Source organism: Centroberyx affinis, unplaced genomic scaffold, assembly GCF_046629955.1.
Source record: "Centroberyx affinis isolate AG114_WGS23_722 - 3 ecotype Tasmania unplaced genomic scaffold, CSIRO-AGI_Caff_v1 ptg009369l_1, whole genome shotgun sequence".
Taxonomy (NCBI): domain Eukaryota; kingdom Metazoa; phylum Chordata; class Actinopteri; order Beryciformes; family Berycidae; genus Centroberyx; species Centroberyx affinis.
In genome coordinates this window covers 5,001-18,441 of record NW_027284502.1, presented here as the reverse complement: position 1 = coordinate 18,441, position 13,441 = coordinate 5,001, and the positions used below count along the sequence as shown (strand labels likewise).

At 45.0% G+C, this 13,441-nt stretch overlaps 1 protein-coding gene across 1 annotated transcript in view; it reads left to right on the top strand.

The window, feature by feature from the left end:
• The window catches only part of LOC139640403 (cullin-9), a gene marked incomplete at its 3' end in the record, with an annotated part of 46,491 nt that overhangs the window by 28,054 nt on the left and 4,996 nt on the right, over positions 1-13,441 (top strand). Inside the window, exons 13-26 of the mRNA XM_071514600.1 lie at positions 418-506; positions 1,012-1,117; positions 2,485-2,712; positions 3,594-3,684; positions 5,451-5,622; positions 5,788-5,893; positions 6,902-6,997; positions 7,237-7,412; positions 7,972-8,105; positions 9,966-10,151; positions 11,246-11,275; positions 11,528-11,551; positions 11,705-11,817; positions 12,756-12,938. Coding sequence (XP_071370701.1) covers positions 418-506; positions 1,012-1,117; positions 2,485-2,712; positions 3,594-3,684; positions 5,451-5,622; positions 5,788-5,893; positions 6,902-6,997; positions 7,237-7,412; positions 7,972-8,105; positions 9,966-10,151; positions 11,246-11,275; positions 11,528-11,551; positions 11,705-11,817; positions 12,756-12,938 — 1,734 coding nt within the window. The remainder of the gene's footprint in view (positions 1-417; positions 507-1,011; positions 1,118-2,484; positions 2,713-3,593; positions 3,685-5,450; positions 5,623-5,787; positions 5,894-6,901; positions 6,998-7,236; positions 7,413-7,971; positions 8,106-9,965; positions 10,152-11,245; positions 11,276-11,527; positions 11,552-11,704; positions 11,818-12,755; positions 12,939-13,441) is intronic.

The following is a 13,441-nucleotide window of genomic DNA, read 5'->3' as shown; positions in this document are numbered from 1 at the left end:
GTTTGAGTTGTTCTTCTCTCTGTCTGTTCAGCCATGCTGGCTGTCGCTGCTCATGCTAACTACCCAGTTCTTCTTCTTCTGCTGATTCCAAACAAAGCGGAAACGTAAAACGCATCACTTCCTGTGCAGCAGAGGATTTTTCCCAGGAAAGAGCAACAATGGAAAAGCTTCATGACACAAACGATTTATTTAGATGAAACTTTCAGTAGTTATCTGCATGTGTCACATGTCATTTTTTAAGATTTTCTCTGACATGACTCGCTTCGCAGACCAGGGATAAATTTTTTTTGTGATTTGGTGATCGCAGTAGTCAGTATTGATATTTTTTCACTGATATGTGCTTATCTGCCCATCTATTTATCTGTCTCTCTACCTGTTTATCTCTGTCTGTGTACTAATATCATGTTGTGTGTGTAGGTGACCCGCAGTCGTGACACCTACCAGGACCTGGTGCGGCTGATGGAGCAGCACCGGGCCGACCGGGCCGTCCAGCTGTCCATCCTCAGGTACCAAACCACAGCTTGGGCTCCTGACCTTTGACCCTGATCTAAACTCACACTGTAAAGCAGAATCTGTCTTTATAGTATTGTACTGAGGATATAACATGTATACTTGGCTACTGATGCTAGTGATGTAACATGTACTTGTCTACTGGTACCAGTAATATATACAGTATGCAGTGCTGTAAAAAGTTTGCACACCCCTTGAGTTTTTGCACTATTTCTTGGGCTACAAAATGATTTTAAAATGAAATTATCATACATATATTTTCAGACAGGGGTGTACAAGCCTTTTCACAGCACTGTATGTATACAGTATATACCTACTGGTACCAGTAATATAACATAACTGATAACATGTATATATCTACTGGTACCAGTAATGCACCAATAATTTAATGTAATGCTCTGTGCTGTCGGTGGTGTTGTTTGTGTGGTGGACTTGCTGTTGACCACATGAGGAGATGTCAGTGTGATGTCAGTCAGAGTAAATGAAGTGTTCGTCCTGCAGGATCCTGAACAAGTTCCTGGATAACTACCAGGAGGACGTCCTGCCGTGGCACGAGAGCATCGAGCCCTGCCTGTCCTCCATGACGGCCTTCATCAACGACCGAGAGGTGAGCAGAGAGACATCACAGACATCACAGACATCACAGACATCACACACATCACACACATCACAGACATCACAGACATCACAGACCAGGTTCTGGAGCAGCAAGGTGGCTCAGGGGTTAAAGGGGCGAGAAGTACGAGTTCTGCTGTTACAGGATGAGCGTAACATGTAGGAGGAGATAATGTTGCTGCAGTTCCTACTGGTCTTACTGGGGTCATAGATGATTATCTAATGCGGTCCTGTGAGCAGAAGGCCCCAGGTTCAATCCCCCAGGACCCTCAGCCTCAGTAGTGATAGTGATCGGCTGACCTCTGACCTTTCATTCATCCTGTATTTAATCAGTTAGTCTCTCAGATTGAGATATCTTTTTCAAAAACATTTGCAAAGGAAATAATACTCAGTCAAACAGTCAGGAACATACATTATCATAAAGAAAAAATATATAAAAAATATCACACAATGAAAAGCAATCCTAACATTATAGATATTGTTTTAAAATCATGGAGTGTTCAAAGTGTTTTGCAGTCTGTTCCTTTTTATAAGGTGAATAGCATCAGAAACCAGCTGATTAACTGAACTAACCAGTCCAAACCACCAGTAACACCTTAGGAACCACCTAGAAACACCTTAGCAACCACTAGTAACACCCTAGTAACCACTAATAAAGCCCTAGCAAACACTAGCAACACTCCAAGCAATCTCCAAGTCAAAGTGACAGTTGCCATATAGAGCCTTATAGATAAATATAATAATAATAATAATAATAATAATAATAATAATGATAATAACTTTATTTGTATAGCACTTTTCTAAAAACAATGTTTACAAAGTGCTTTAATAAAACCCAAAAGCAGTGATGTGAAACTACCACAATGAATGATACAAAAATAAAAATAAATACAAAATATATATATAATAGATAATATGAGGTAAACAGGTACAACTAAAAACACACAGAGATACAATTAAAAACAGATCGAACTTTACATAAAAGTGTGTGCCGAAAAAAAATTATAAAAAATAGGAATAAAAGGTGATACAACAGATAAACAGGTACAACTAAAAAACAAACAAACAAACAGAGATACAATTAAAAACAGATGGAACTTTAAATAGAAGTGTGTGCCAAAACACAAGAAAGCAATAAATGGAGATACAGGTACAAGTAGGCTACACTACTGTTCAAGAGTCCAAGACATCTCCGTGCCCCCGAACCAGACCGATACCCCAGTCCACCAGTCCACCAATCCACCAATCCACCAATCCACCACACTGCATCCCCCTTCTCCCTGTTGAAGACCAGCCATGTTTTAGATCTCAGTCACGGGGGTTTGAGGGTGACCCGGTGTTTCTCCCTCGGCGCTGCAGGTGGTCCAGCTGTTCATCCGCTTCCTGTACCGGCTGGCGTCTCTGAACAAAGACTACGCCGTGGTGATGTGTCGGCTGGGGACCAAGGACGCCCTGGTGAAAGCTCTGGACAAACACAGCACCAACCTGCTGATGGTCACCGAGCTCCGAGACCTCATCACCGACTGTGAGAAGTACGCCAGCCTCTACAAGAAGATGACCACCAGTGTCCTGGCAGGCTGCATCCAGGTGAGAGAGGGGGGGGGGAGGGGGGGGACGGGTGGATGAGAGAGAGTGAGAGATAGATGAAGGGAGAGAGATGGGGGGATGAGACTGGCAGGACACATCCAGGTGAGAGGAGGGAGGGAGGAAGGGAGAGGCAGGTGGATGAGAGAGAGAGAGAGATAGATGGATGAAGGGAGAGAGATGGGGGGATGAGACTGGCAGGACACATCCAGGTGAGAGGAGGGAGGGAGGGAGGGAGAGGCAGGAGGATGAGAGAGAGAGAGAGAGATGAAGGGAGAGAGATTGGGGGGGATGAGACTGGCAGGCTCCATCCAGGTGAGAGGAAGGAGCGAGGGACGGAGGGAGAGGCAGGTGGATGAGAGAGAGAGAGAGAGATTGATGGATGAAGGGAGAGAGATGGGACTGGCAGGCTCCATCCAGGTGAGAGGGGAGGGGGGACGGGTGGATGAGAGAGAGAGAGAGATTAAGGGAGAGATGGGGGGATGAGACTGGCAGGACACATCCAGGTCAAGGACAGAGAAAGACAAAGATGGATAGGTGAAGGGAGAGATGGGTGGATGAGAGAGATCGATGAGGAGGTACAGACGGGTGGAGCGAGGGATGTGGATGACAGGAGATAAAGGGATGATAAGGAGAAACAAGTGGATAAAGAGAGAGATGGACAGATGAATAGTGAGATACAGGTGGATGGAGAGAGACAGATGGAGATACAGCATGTTGGCAGCATCCAGGAGAGACAGGAAAGACCGGGAGGGACAGAGGGGGTGACATGTGACAAAGGTCCCGGGCCGGACTCGAACCCGGGACGTTTACGGGACGGTCCTGAAGTCTCCGTCCTGCTGTTGAGTGTGTGACCCGCTCTGCCTCCTGTCCCGTCCCGTCAGATGGTGCTGGGGCAGATAGAGGAGCATCGCCGCAGCCATCAGCCGATCAACATCCCCTTCTTCGACGTCTTCCTGAGGAATCTCTGCCAAGGTTCGTTCAGCTCACTGGAAAACAGACAAACGGTCCTGACCAGGGTTTCTGTTAGAAAACCCTGGTCAGGTCCACGTGTCCTGGAAGATTTCAGTGTCCCGGACAAATGGGAGAAATTCTGGTCAAATATTATCTGTGTTTATTGAGCTTAAAGGCAGGGTATCATCAAGGCATGTAAATTTATAATATTTTTTATTGAAAAGTAGGCTACTTTTGCTTATACATTATATTCCAAATAAAATAAGTCCTGTCAATAGACTCTCGTGCATAACACTCTCTCTCTCAAACACACACACACACAACGTTACCATGCAAAACAGAAAAATAGGATCATCTACTATGAAAATTTGCACTTTACTTCATTCCTGACATGTATTTTGTTGCCAAATAGCCATATGCTGTCACCATGACACAGTGCCAAATGAGCAGTGTGCATCATGTCCTGTTAACCATCATCACACATGGCCAGCTGCTAAATACGCAACCGACAAACAAGAAAAACAACACAGTAAATATGTAAAAAGCACAGCTCAGCAAAAACTCATGAAAATGAACTGCAAAGGCATCTGACCTTCACCCAACACACACACACACACACACACACACACACACACACACACACACACACACACACACACACACACATCGCTCTTGATTGGTTAATACATTACACTACATTCAAAACAATTTAGTAAATCCTCCCCAGTTGTGTCTCATGTCAACTCACATAGTGCAATATTTATTATGACTTTACTGAAAGAGACTTAAAGCTGCTCATCAGGAGCAGGTCTGGAGACAGACTGGGAGCAGGTCTGGAGACAGACTGGGAGCAGGTCTGGAGACAGACTGGGAGCAGGTCTGGAGACAGACTGGGAGCAGGTCTGGAGACAGACTGGGAGCAGAACTCAACCTGTTGCTGTAACTCAGTCTCAGTAAAACGAGGAGCACAATGTTCCAATAATTGTGCTTAGAGGGAATTATTTTCACCGGACATTATGACCGGAGAGATGTCGGACTTCAACAGATTTCCCCGGTAAAAAAACGGTAATTACCGGATAACGGAAACCCAGGTCCTGACATTCCATAATATTTCAGTGTAGTTGGATGGAGACTTTATGAAGTTTATCAGCCAATTGAAACCCACTTTGCTCTTCATGTCCATTATTTGTATTAATCTTATCTGTACTATATATATATAGTACAGATTAATTATCTGTACTATAATGAATCTGTACTAATCTTATCGTCTTTTATTTGGTATTGGTCGTCTATTAATCCTCACATAACAAAACAAAGTTAATTAGAATGTTCAGCACTGAGTTTGATAACTGATATCCAAAAATTGGACGAATTGGAATTGGAGTACTAACACAACATATTGTTGGGATCAATTAAAAATGTAAACAAAATGTTTTTGGTTACACTAAAAAGAGTTTAAATTCTTAATTATTTGTCAATAGGTTGTGTGGGGACAATAGTTCTTAAATATTTGAATATTTAAAAAAGATTAATTGAAAGTGAATTGACCGCAGCCCCAAGAGATTTAAATAAACTATTGTAGCATTAATAAAATATAAAATAACATTATAAATGATGCTTTATTCAATTAAAAAAATCATATAATTGTTATTTTTTTAACGTTTATACTGTATATCATGGGAAGATTTCCACACATTCACACAGACCAGTACAGTCCAACTTCGACTGGACTCCATATGGACTTACTGGTCTTACTGGTCTTACTGGTCTTACTGGTGTCTCCCCAGGTTCCAGCGTGGAGCTGAAGGAGGATAAGTGCTGGGAGAAGGTGGAGGTTTCGTCCAATCACCATCGAGCGAACAAACTGACCGACAAGAACCCCAAAACCTACTGGGAGTCCAACGGCTGCACCGGCTCCCACTTCATCAACATCTACATGCACAAAGGGGTCGTCATCAGGTCTGAACCAGCCGGGTCACGTGTTGGGGTCACGTGTTGGGGTCACGTGTTGGGGTCGCGTGTTGGGGTCACGTGTTGGGGTCACGTGTTGGGGTCACATGTTGGGGTCACTTGTTCAGGTCACATGTTAACCTCACTGCTCTGTGTGTGTGTGTGTGTGTGCAGACAACTGGCGGTGCTGGTGGCCAGTGAAGACTCGAGCTACATGCCGGCCCGGGTTCTGGTCCTGGGAGGAGACGATCCCACCAACATCAACACCGAGCTCAACACGGTGAGTCCAGCAGCTCGCTCCTCTGGATCTGGATCAGCTGCTCCGCCGTGTCACACAGCAGCGGTCTGGAGAAACACATCCTTCTTCTGACTGGTGGGCTCTGATTGGCTCTGAGTTTGAAACAGAATTCTCCCACAATCCTTCATTCTTCCATCATTAGCTGGATTGCTACAGTAATAGTACAATAACTCAACGCTAACTACTTCAGTTAGCGTTGAGTTATTGTACTATTACTGTAGCAATCCAGCTATTAGTGAAGTAAGTCTCCACACCAGGGATTAATCTGCATGTTTCTGCAGATCTGTTGTTTGAGCCGGAGCTTTGGCTCCATGAAGTTAGATCTGTGTCGACGTAAAGAGAAGAACAGCTGCACAGCTGTTTTTATGACTTTTTACTGACTGTCGTTGCCTTTGATTTTAAGGTGAAGCCTTAATGTTTTGTGTTGAGCCTAGGGCTGAACAATTAATCGAAATTTTATCAAAATCACAATATGGTCTACTGCAATTTTCAAATCGCAGGAGGCGCAATATTTGTTAAAGGTGAAATGTGTCAAAATATCATTTTAAAGTAAATATTGTGGTGCTGCAGAGATGTCCTGGCCTACACATCATATTCTACAGACTGAAGAAAACATCTTTGTTTGGTACAGATCCCCGCAAAAATCACACCATAATCATTTTAATACGTTTTTCAATGAAAATGAGAATAATGATGTAAAAATTACCATTCCCTCTAATATCGCAAATCATATCGCAATCGCAATATCAGTCAAAATAATCACAATTAGATATTTTTTCAAAATCGTTCAGCCCTAGTTGAGCCTGTGTCTCATTCTGTTGACTGTGTTTACAGCTCAGATCACACAAGGCACAATTTTACTTTGTGTTTCTGTTTGTGTGTGTTGATTGTTGACAGTGTTTCTGTCATGAAGCTAAATGAAGAAACGGGCCAACCTGGTTCAGATCAGTGTTCTGTCTGTCTGAACCCGCTCTGCCTCTCTGTCTCCAGGTGAACGTTCCTCCATCGGCCAGCCGGGTGGTTCTGCTGGAGAACATGACCAGGTTCTGGTCCATCATCCAGATCAGGGTCAAGAGATGTCAGCAGGTCAGACAGAGATTCTGCTGTATATCAGTCCTTCTAGATGATGGTGCAGCACTTACTCTGGTTTCATGTTCAGGGTTTTCATTTTCACACAAGGTTCAGCTCTTCTTCCTTAAAGGACTCTGGAGAAGTAGCAGGATGTGAAGTAGACTGACTCATCCTGCTCTGCTCTGAACATGCTGCATACTGTTCTCTCTGTCTCTGATGTACGGTTGAAGTATTTTCCCGCTCCCTGCCGGCAGGGCGGGATCGACACCCGGGTCCACGGGTTCGAGGTTCTGGGTCCCAAGCCGACGTTCTGGCCGGTGTTCAAGGAGCAGCTGTGCTGCCGGACTTACCTGTTCTACAGCACCAAGGCCCACACCTGGTGCCAGGAGGTGATGGAGGACAAGACCCAGCTGCTGCAGCTCTTCAACAAGTAAGAACACTGCTGCTGCTGAGTACTGCAGTACTACTACTGCTACTACTACTACTACTACTACTACTACTACTACTACTACTACTACTACTGTTACTACTGCAGCTCTTCAACAGGTTAGAACACTACTGCTGTTAAATACTGCAGTACTACTACTACTGCTACTGAAAATGTAACAGGACTAGTATTTATATTATTACTACTACTACTACTGCTGTTTTTTAACAAAGTAAGGACTCATACTACAGTATTACTACCACTACTACTACTACTGCAACTATAGCTGCTGCAACTCTAGGGATACTGCTAGAAAATACCCCTATTACTACTACTACTGCTACTAGTCATTACTACAACTATTACGAAAACTACTACTACTGTTAATAAAATTTTTACTTCTTATTACTGCTATTAATAATAATCGTGTATCTCCTTTGTGGATTGATTTGATTCAGATTAGATCACATGGCACTGAAAGCAGCTGTAGGTTTAGAGTCTAGTTTTAATGTGTGTGTGTGTGTGTGTGTGTGTGTGTGTGTGTGTGTGTGTGTGTGTGCAGACTGAACAGCGCTCTGAGACATGAGCAGATGTTTGCGGATCGTTTCCTCCCGGACGCCGAGGCGGCCGAGGCTCTGGGCCGGACCTGCTGGGAGGCGCTCATCACCCCCATCGTGCACAGCATCACTCTGTCCGGTACACACACACACACACACACACACACACACACACACAGGCAGGTCTCTCTCTGTCCCTTATGGATGGAGAAAACAAATTCAAAAGGTGGAGCTCCCTGCCTTCCTCATGCTGGGAGACATTTTAGGAGTTTTTGGCTTTAATAATAATAATAATAATAATAATACCACATTTTATTTATAAAGCGTTTTACATGAAACTGGTGATGATCATTTAGCATCATGAAGGATTTTCCAGACGGAGCGGCTCGTTGGCTCGGTGTTCCAGGTGATCTGGTGATCAGGTTCAGATCCAGTCAGCATTATTTCAAACGTCTGATATTTACAACTAGAGTCTGGTCATACATCAAAATGCAACTCCAAGTGCTGAACATAAAAAGAGAGAATAAGAGTAAGTTAAAAAAAGAACATGAGTTTAAATAGAAACATAGAAATGAATAAATAAAATATAATATAATAAAACTAATAATAAAATAAGAAATAAAAATAACAGTAAAACTGCAAGTCAAAATCAACACACACTAGATAAAAGCCAGGCTAAAAAGGTGTGTTTTAAGTTTTCCACACTCTCTGCCAGAGTCTTGACATCTTCCTGCACTGAGAGCTGGTCAGCCAATCAGATCTGATTACAGACCAGCAACAACCAATGAGAGTTGAGTGCAAGAAAAGGTTAAAATATACAGGAAGTGTTGGGGGGGAATGCTTCACCCCTGTGTTTGTGTTGTAGGTTTCATGTTTCCAAGTTTAACCAGTTGGCAAAGTGTTTGTTTGAATGATGCAGTCTCCGTCTGGACCAATCAGGATCCAGCATGTCTTCTTGTTTCGGCCTGTAGTAGCAGCGCCCCCCTCAGGCCGGTCAGTTGTTTTATTAAATGCTGAAACAGCGGTGAGACGCATCAGACCGGCCTGTCTGGACCTCCAGGCCTCACAGCGCCCCCCTCAGGCTGAACTGTGCAGCAAAGAGACGCAGAATTCCCCAAAAGTCCAAATCCAATCATCTGAGAAACTGTGTGGGACAGACAGACAGGCAGACAGGCAGACAGGCAGACAGGCAGGGGCCGACACATATCCCCTCCCTGATTTAATCATTGAGGACAAAACAACTTGATCGATTGATTTACTGATTGATTGGGTATAAAAAGGTACAAACAGCAGTACAACCCGGAGGAAAACACATAAAAGCAATGGGACTCACCTGGTTAAATAAAGGATAAATAAAAAAAAAGCAACTTAAACACTTGTGTCCAGCGTTCTCCTCGATGGTTTATAACAGTGGTTCTCAACGTGGGGTCCGGGGACCACCGGGGTCCACAGCAAAGACACGACTGTTCAGATTATAGTTTCTCTGTCATCTCTCTACCTGCAGTACAGACAGTCATGGAGTTCTGGACAAAATCAAATCTGACGATAAAAATATTTTCAGATTTGGGTCCGGGAGACAAAATCTCATCAGATGGGGGTCTGTGGCTCTGATGTGGACTGGATTAGGGTCCTGGATATGAAAAAGGTTGAGAACCACTGGTTTACAACATCAAAACAAAGCAAAACACAGACAGTATGACAGTGGAAAAACAATAGAACTTTGACATTAGCACTCAAATTTAATCCATAACATCTGATGAAGGAAGAAAAAAAAAAAAATTTTGCATCTTGTACACAATCCCTACTGCAAGTGCCAACTGAAAAATACAGCAAAATATATCCTTAAAATTCCCTGAAGGTGTGATGTCTTATGAGGAAGTTTTATCATCTAGTTATTTTCTGTTGTATGATAAACATTTTCAAGTCCACATTCAGACCCAGTCGACATAAAGTCACATGTCTTCTGAACCCGTCTCATTAAATCCCTCTGTCTACCCAGAATCCTCGGCGCCCAGCCCTCTGTCCTGGCTGCTCAGCGAGTATCTGGACAACGCCGAGTCGGCCCGCCGCTGCAAGAGCCGGGCGGCCATCTTTAACTCCCGCGTGCGCCGCCTCACACACCTGCTGGTGCACGTGGACACGAGCCGGCTGGACACCGAGGAGCTCAAACCCCCGGTCAAGTCAAGTGAGTCTGGGAACCAAAAAACTCACAACACCGTCTGCCCAGACCAGGAGAAACAACCAGAAACCACATGTTTACAGTAGACCAGGACTCAAATGATGCTGCTTGATAATAACTAGAATTTATAACCTCCTCCTCTCCTCTCCTTGTCTCTCCTCCTCTCCTCCTCTCCTCTCCTCTCCTTGTCTCCTCTCCTCCTCTCCTCTCCTCTCCTTGTCTCCTCTCCTCCTCTCCTCTCCTTGTCTCCTCTCCTCTCTCATCTCCTCTCCTCTCCCCTCTCTCCTCCTCTCCTCTCCTCTCCTCTCCTCCTCTCCTCTCCTTGTCTCCTCTCCTCCTCTCCTCTCCTCTCTCCTCCTCTCCTCTCCTCTCTCCTCCTCTCCTCTCCTTGTCTCCTCTCCTCCTCTCCTCCTCTCCTCTCCTCCTCTCCTCCTCTCCTCTCCTCTCCTGACCCCTCTCCTCTCCTTGTATCCTCTCCTCTCTCCTCTCCTCCTCTCCTCTCCCCTCCTCTCCTCCCCTCCCCTCCTCTCCTCTCCTTGTCTCCTCTCTCCTCTCCTCTCCTCTCCTCTCCTCTCCTCTCCTCTCCTCTCCTCTCCTTGTCTCCTCTCCTCTCTCCTCTCCTCTCCTCCTCTCCTCTCCTGCCCCCTCTCCTCTCCTCTCCTCTCCTCTCCTTGTCTCCTCTCCTCTCCTCTCCTCTCCTTGTCTCCTCTTCTCTCTCTCCTCCTCTCCTCTCCTCCTCTCCTGTCCCCTCCCCTCTCCTCTCCTCTGTCTTTTCCTCCTCTCCTCTCCTCTCCTCTCCTCTCCTTGTCTCCTCTCCTTGTCTCCTCTCCTCTCTGTCCTCCTCTCCTCTCCTTGTCTCCTCTGTCTTTTCCTCCTCTCCTGTCCCCTCTCCTTGTCTCCTCTCCTCTCTGTCCTCCTCTCCTCTCCTTGTCTCCTCTCCTCCTCTCTTCTCCTCTCTCCTCTCCTCTCCTCTCCATTATAGTAGTGGGTTAATAATAATAATAATAAAGCTGATGTGCATCTTATAGTAAAATGAATTCAGGATCTGAGTCTTCAGTGTTGTGGATCCTCGGTGTTTAAAGGTATTTATTCTGTTGCAGAAGGTATCAACCGAAGCAAAGATCTGAAGAGTAAGTAACAGTTCAGAGGCAGTTTGCTGCATCTTGGTTTGTTGATTTTTGCGTTTCTGTTTCTGTGTTTTTTTTCCCATGAGCCTCTGCTGACCGAAGCCTCAGGCGGGACGCGCTCACACTCCCATCCTTTTCTTTCACTTTTTGGCTGCTGTTACCATTTTTATTATTTTTCTACCAGGTTTTTATTTTACTTAGATTTTCCCGTAACGATTTTTAGTCAGAAGATTGACCTTTTTTGTTTCTTTTCAGATGGCAAAGAAGGACAAAACAAAGGCACCGCTTTGTCTTTCAGTTTTTGGCTGCTGTTTTCATTTTTATTTTTAATTTTATACCTATACGACTTACTGAGAGCTGTTTTCGTTCAGAAAATCAACCTGTTCAACTTCTCTCTCTTCTCTTCCAGACGGGAAAGAGGGGAAAAACAAGACAACGCAGCGGCCTCGTCTTCTTCTGCGTCTTCCTCCGCCAAGCCCAAAGTGAAGAACACCAGCAGCATCGCGGGCATCGCCCTCTGCTGGCAGGGTGTGGTGCAGCGCCAGGTGGGACGGGTTCAGATTCACATTCATTTATATTAAAATAGAACCTTTCACTTTTTTCCGGTTAATATTTCTCCAATCTAAATCATTTCTTTAATGTTGAATTGTCTTTTTAAAAGTAGCTATCAGGTCATAAATCCATTTTTAGTTAATAATACTAATAATAATGATAAGAAGAAGAATTAAGTCTGTTTGTGTAGCACCTGTCATACAGAATTGTTGCCCAAAGTGCTTCACATAATAATACATAAAAACGGAAAATAAAATAAACCAGACTTAAACATAGATACTGAACAAGCAGTAAAATAGTTGATGCAAAATAAAAGATAAAACCGGATAAAATAGATTATTAGACTAAAGGTTTATATTTGAGTTGATACTGAAAATCTATTTAGGATGATTTGAGGATATTTTCTAGCACAAATCTGTGTCACAAAAACCTTTTTTAAAGTAATATCTGCTGCTTCAGAAATCTCAGATGTTATCGAAAGTTCCATACAAACTGAGATGTGTACTGAGGGGGTTCCAGGGGTTCTTGAGGGGTTCCAGGGGTTCTTGAGGAGGTTCCAGGGGGTTCTTGAGAAGGTTCTAGTGGTTCTTGAGGGGGTTCCAGGGGTTCTTGAGAAGGTTCTAGTGGTTCTTGAGGCGGTTCCAGTGGTTCTTGAGGAGGTTCCAGTGGTTCTGGAGGGGGTTCCAGGGGTTCTTGAGGAGATTCCAAGGGGTCTTGGGAAGGTTCTAGTAGTTCTTGAGGGGGTTCCAGGGGTTCTTGAGGAGGTTCTAGAGGGTTCCCTGGCAAAATGAGGAATAGTTCAATGGCGCTATAATCCAGTAGATATTCTACCAGTTGTGTAATCACAGGTTTCACTCTCACCACTGTCATGTCTTATCTCTTATTTATCTATATTATCAATATGATATTTGATACTGGCCTCTCTCTCCAGGTGAAGAAGTTCCTGGACAGCAGCTGCAGCCTGCCGGACCTGGTGGAGCGTTACCGCTCTCTGTACCTGCGGCTGAAGAACGCCATGGAGGAACTGTTCGGCCAGCAGACCGCCTTCGTCCTCGCCCTCCGCCACGGCTTCTCCGCTGCGCTGCTACAGCTCTCCATCCTCAGAGCCATGCATGTGAGTCTGCTCGCTGGGCCGGGGGCGGGGCCAGGGGCTGGGCCGGGGGTGGGGCCAGGGGCGGGGCCGGGGGCTGGGCCAGGGGGCAGGGCCGGGGGCAGGGGCGGAGCCAGGGGCTGGGCCGGGGGCTGGGCCAGGGGGTGGGGCCAGGCGTAACGCTGCACTCGTGCATGCGGAGGGATTTGGTCCCTTCTAGGTCTTATAGTTTTGGAATTGCACAAAAAGCAACTGTGGTTCAGTGCTGACGACACATTTTATGTCATTTGACATAAAATACATGACATGATAATGCTCAGCTGCACAGTGGCTGGGGATGTTGTTTAGATTTGTTCCGATACCGGTGCTAAAACGATAAACGCTAAAACATAACCGTTTAAAACATAACGGTGCCTAATTATTTTAGGCATTTCCGCTCTATTAGACAGTCACAGTAGAGAGAGACAGGAAAGACCGGCAGAGAGGGGAAGACCTGCAGGAGAGAGAACCGGCCCAATTCAGACCGA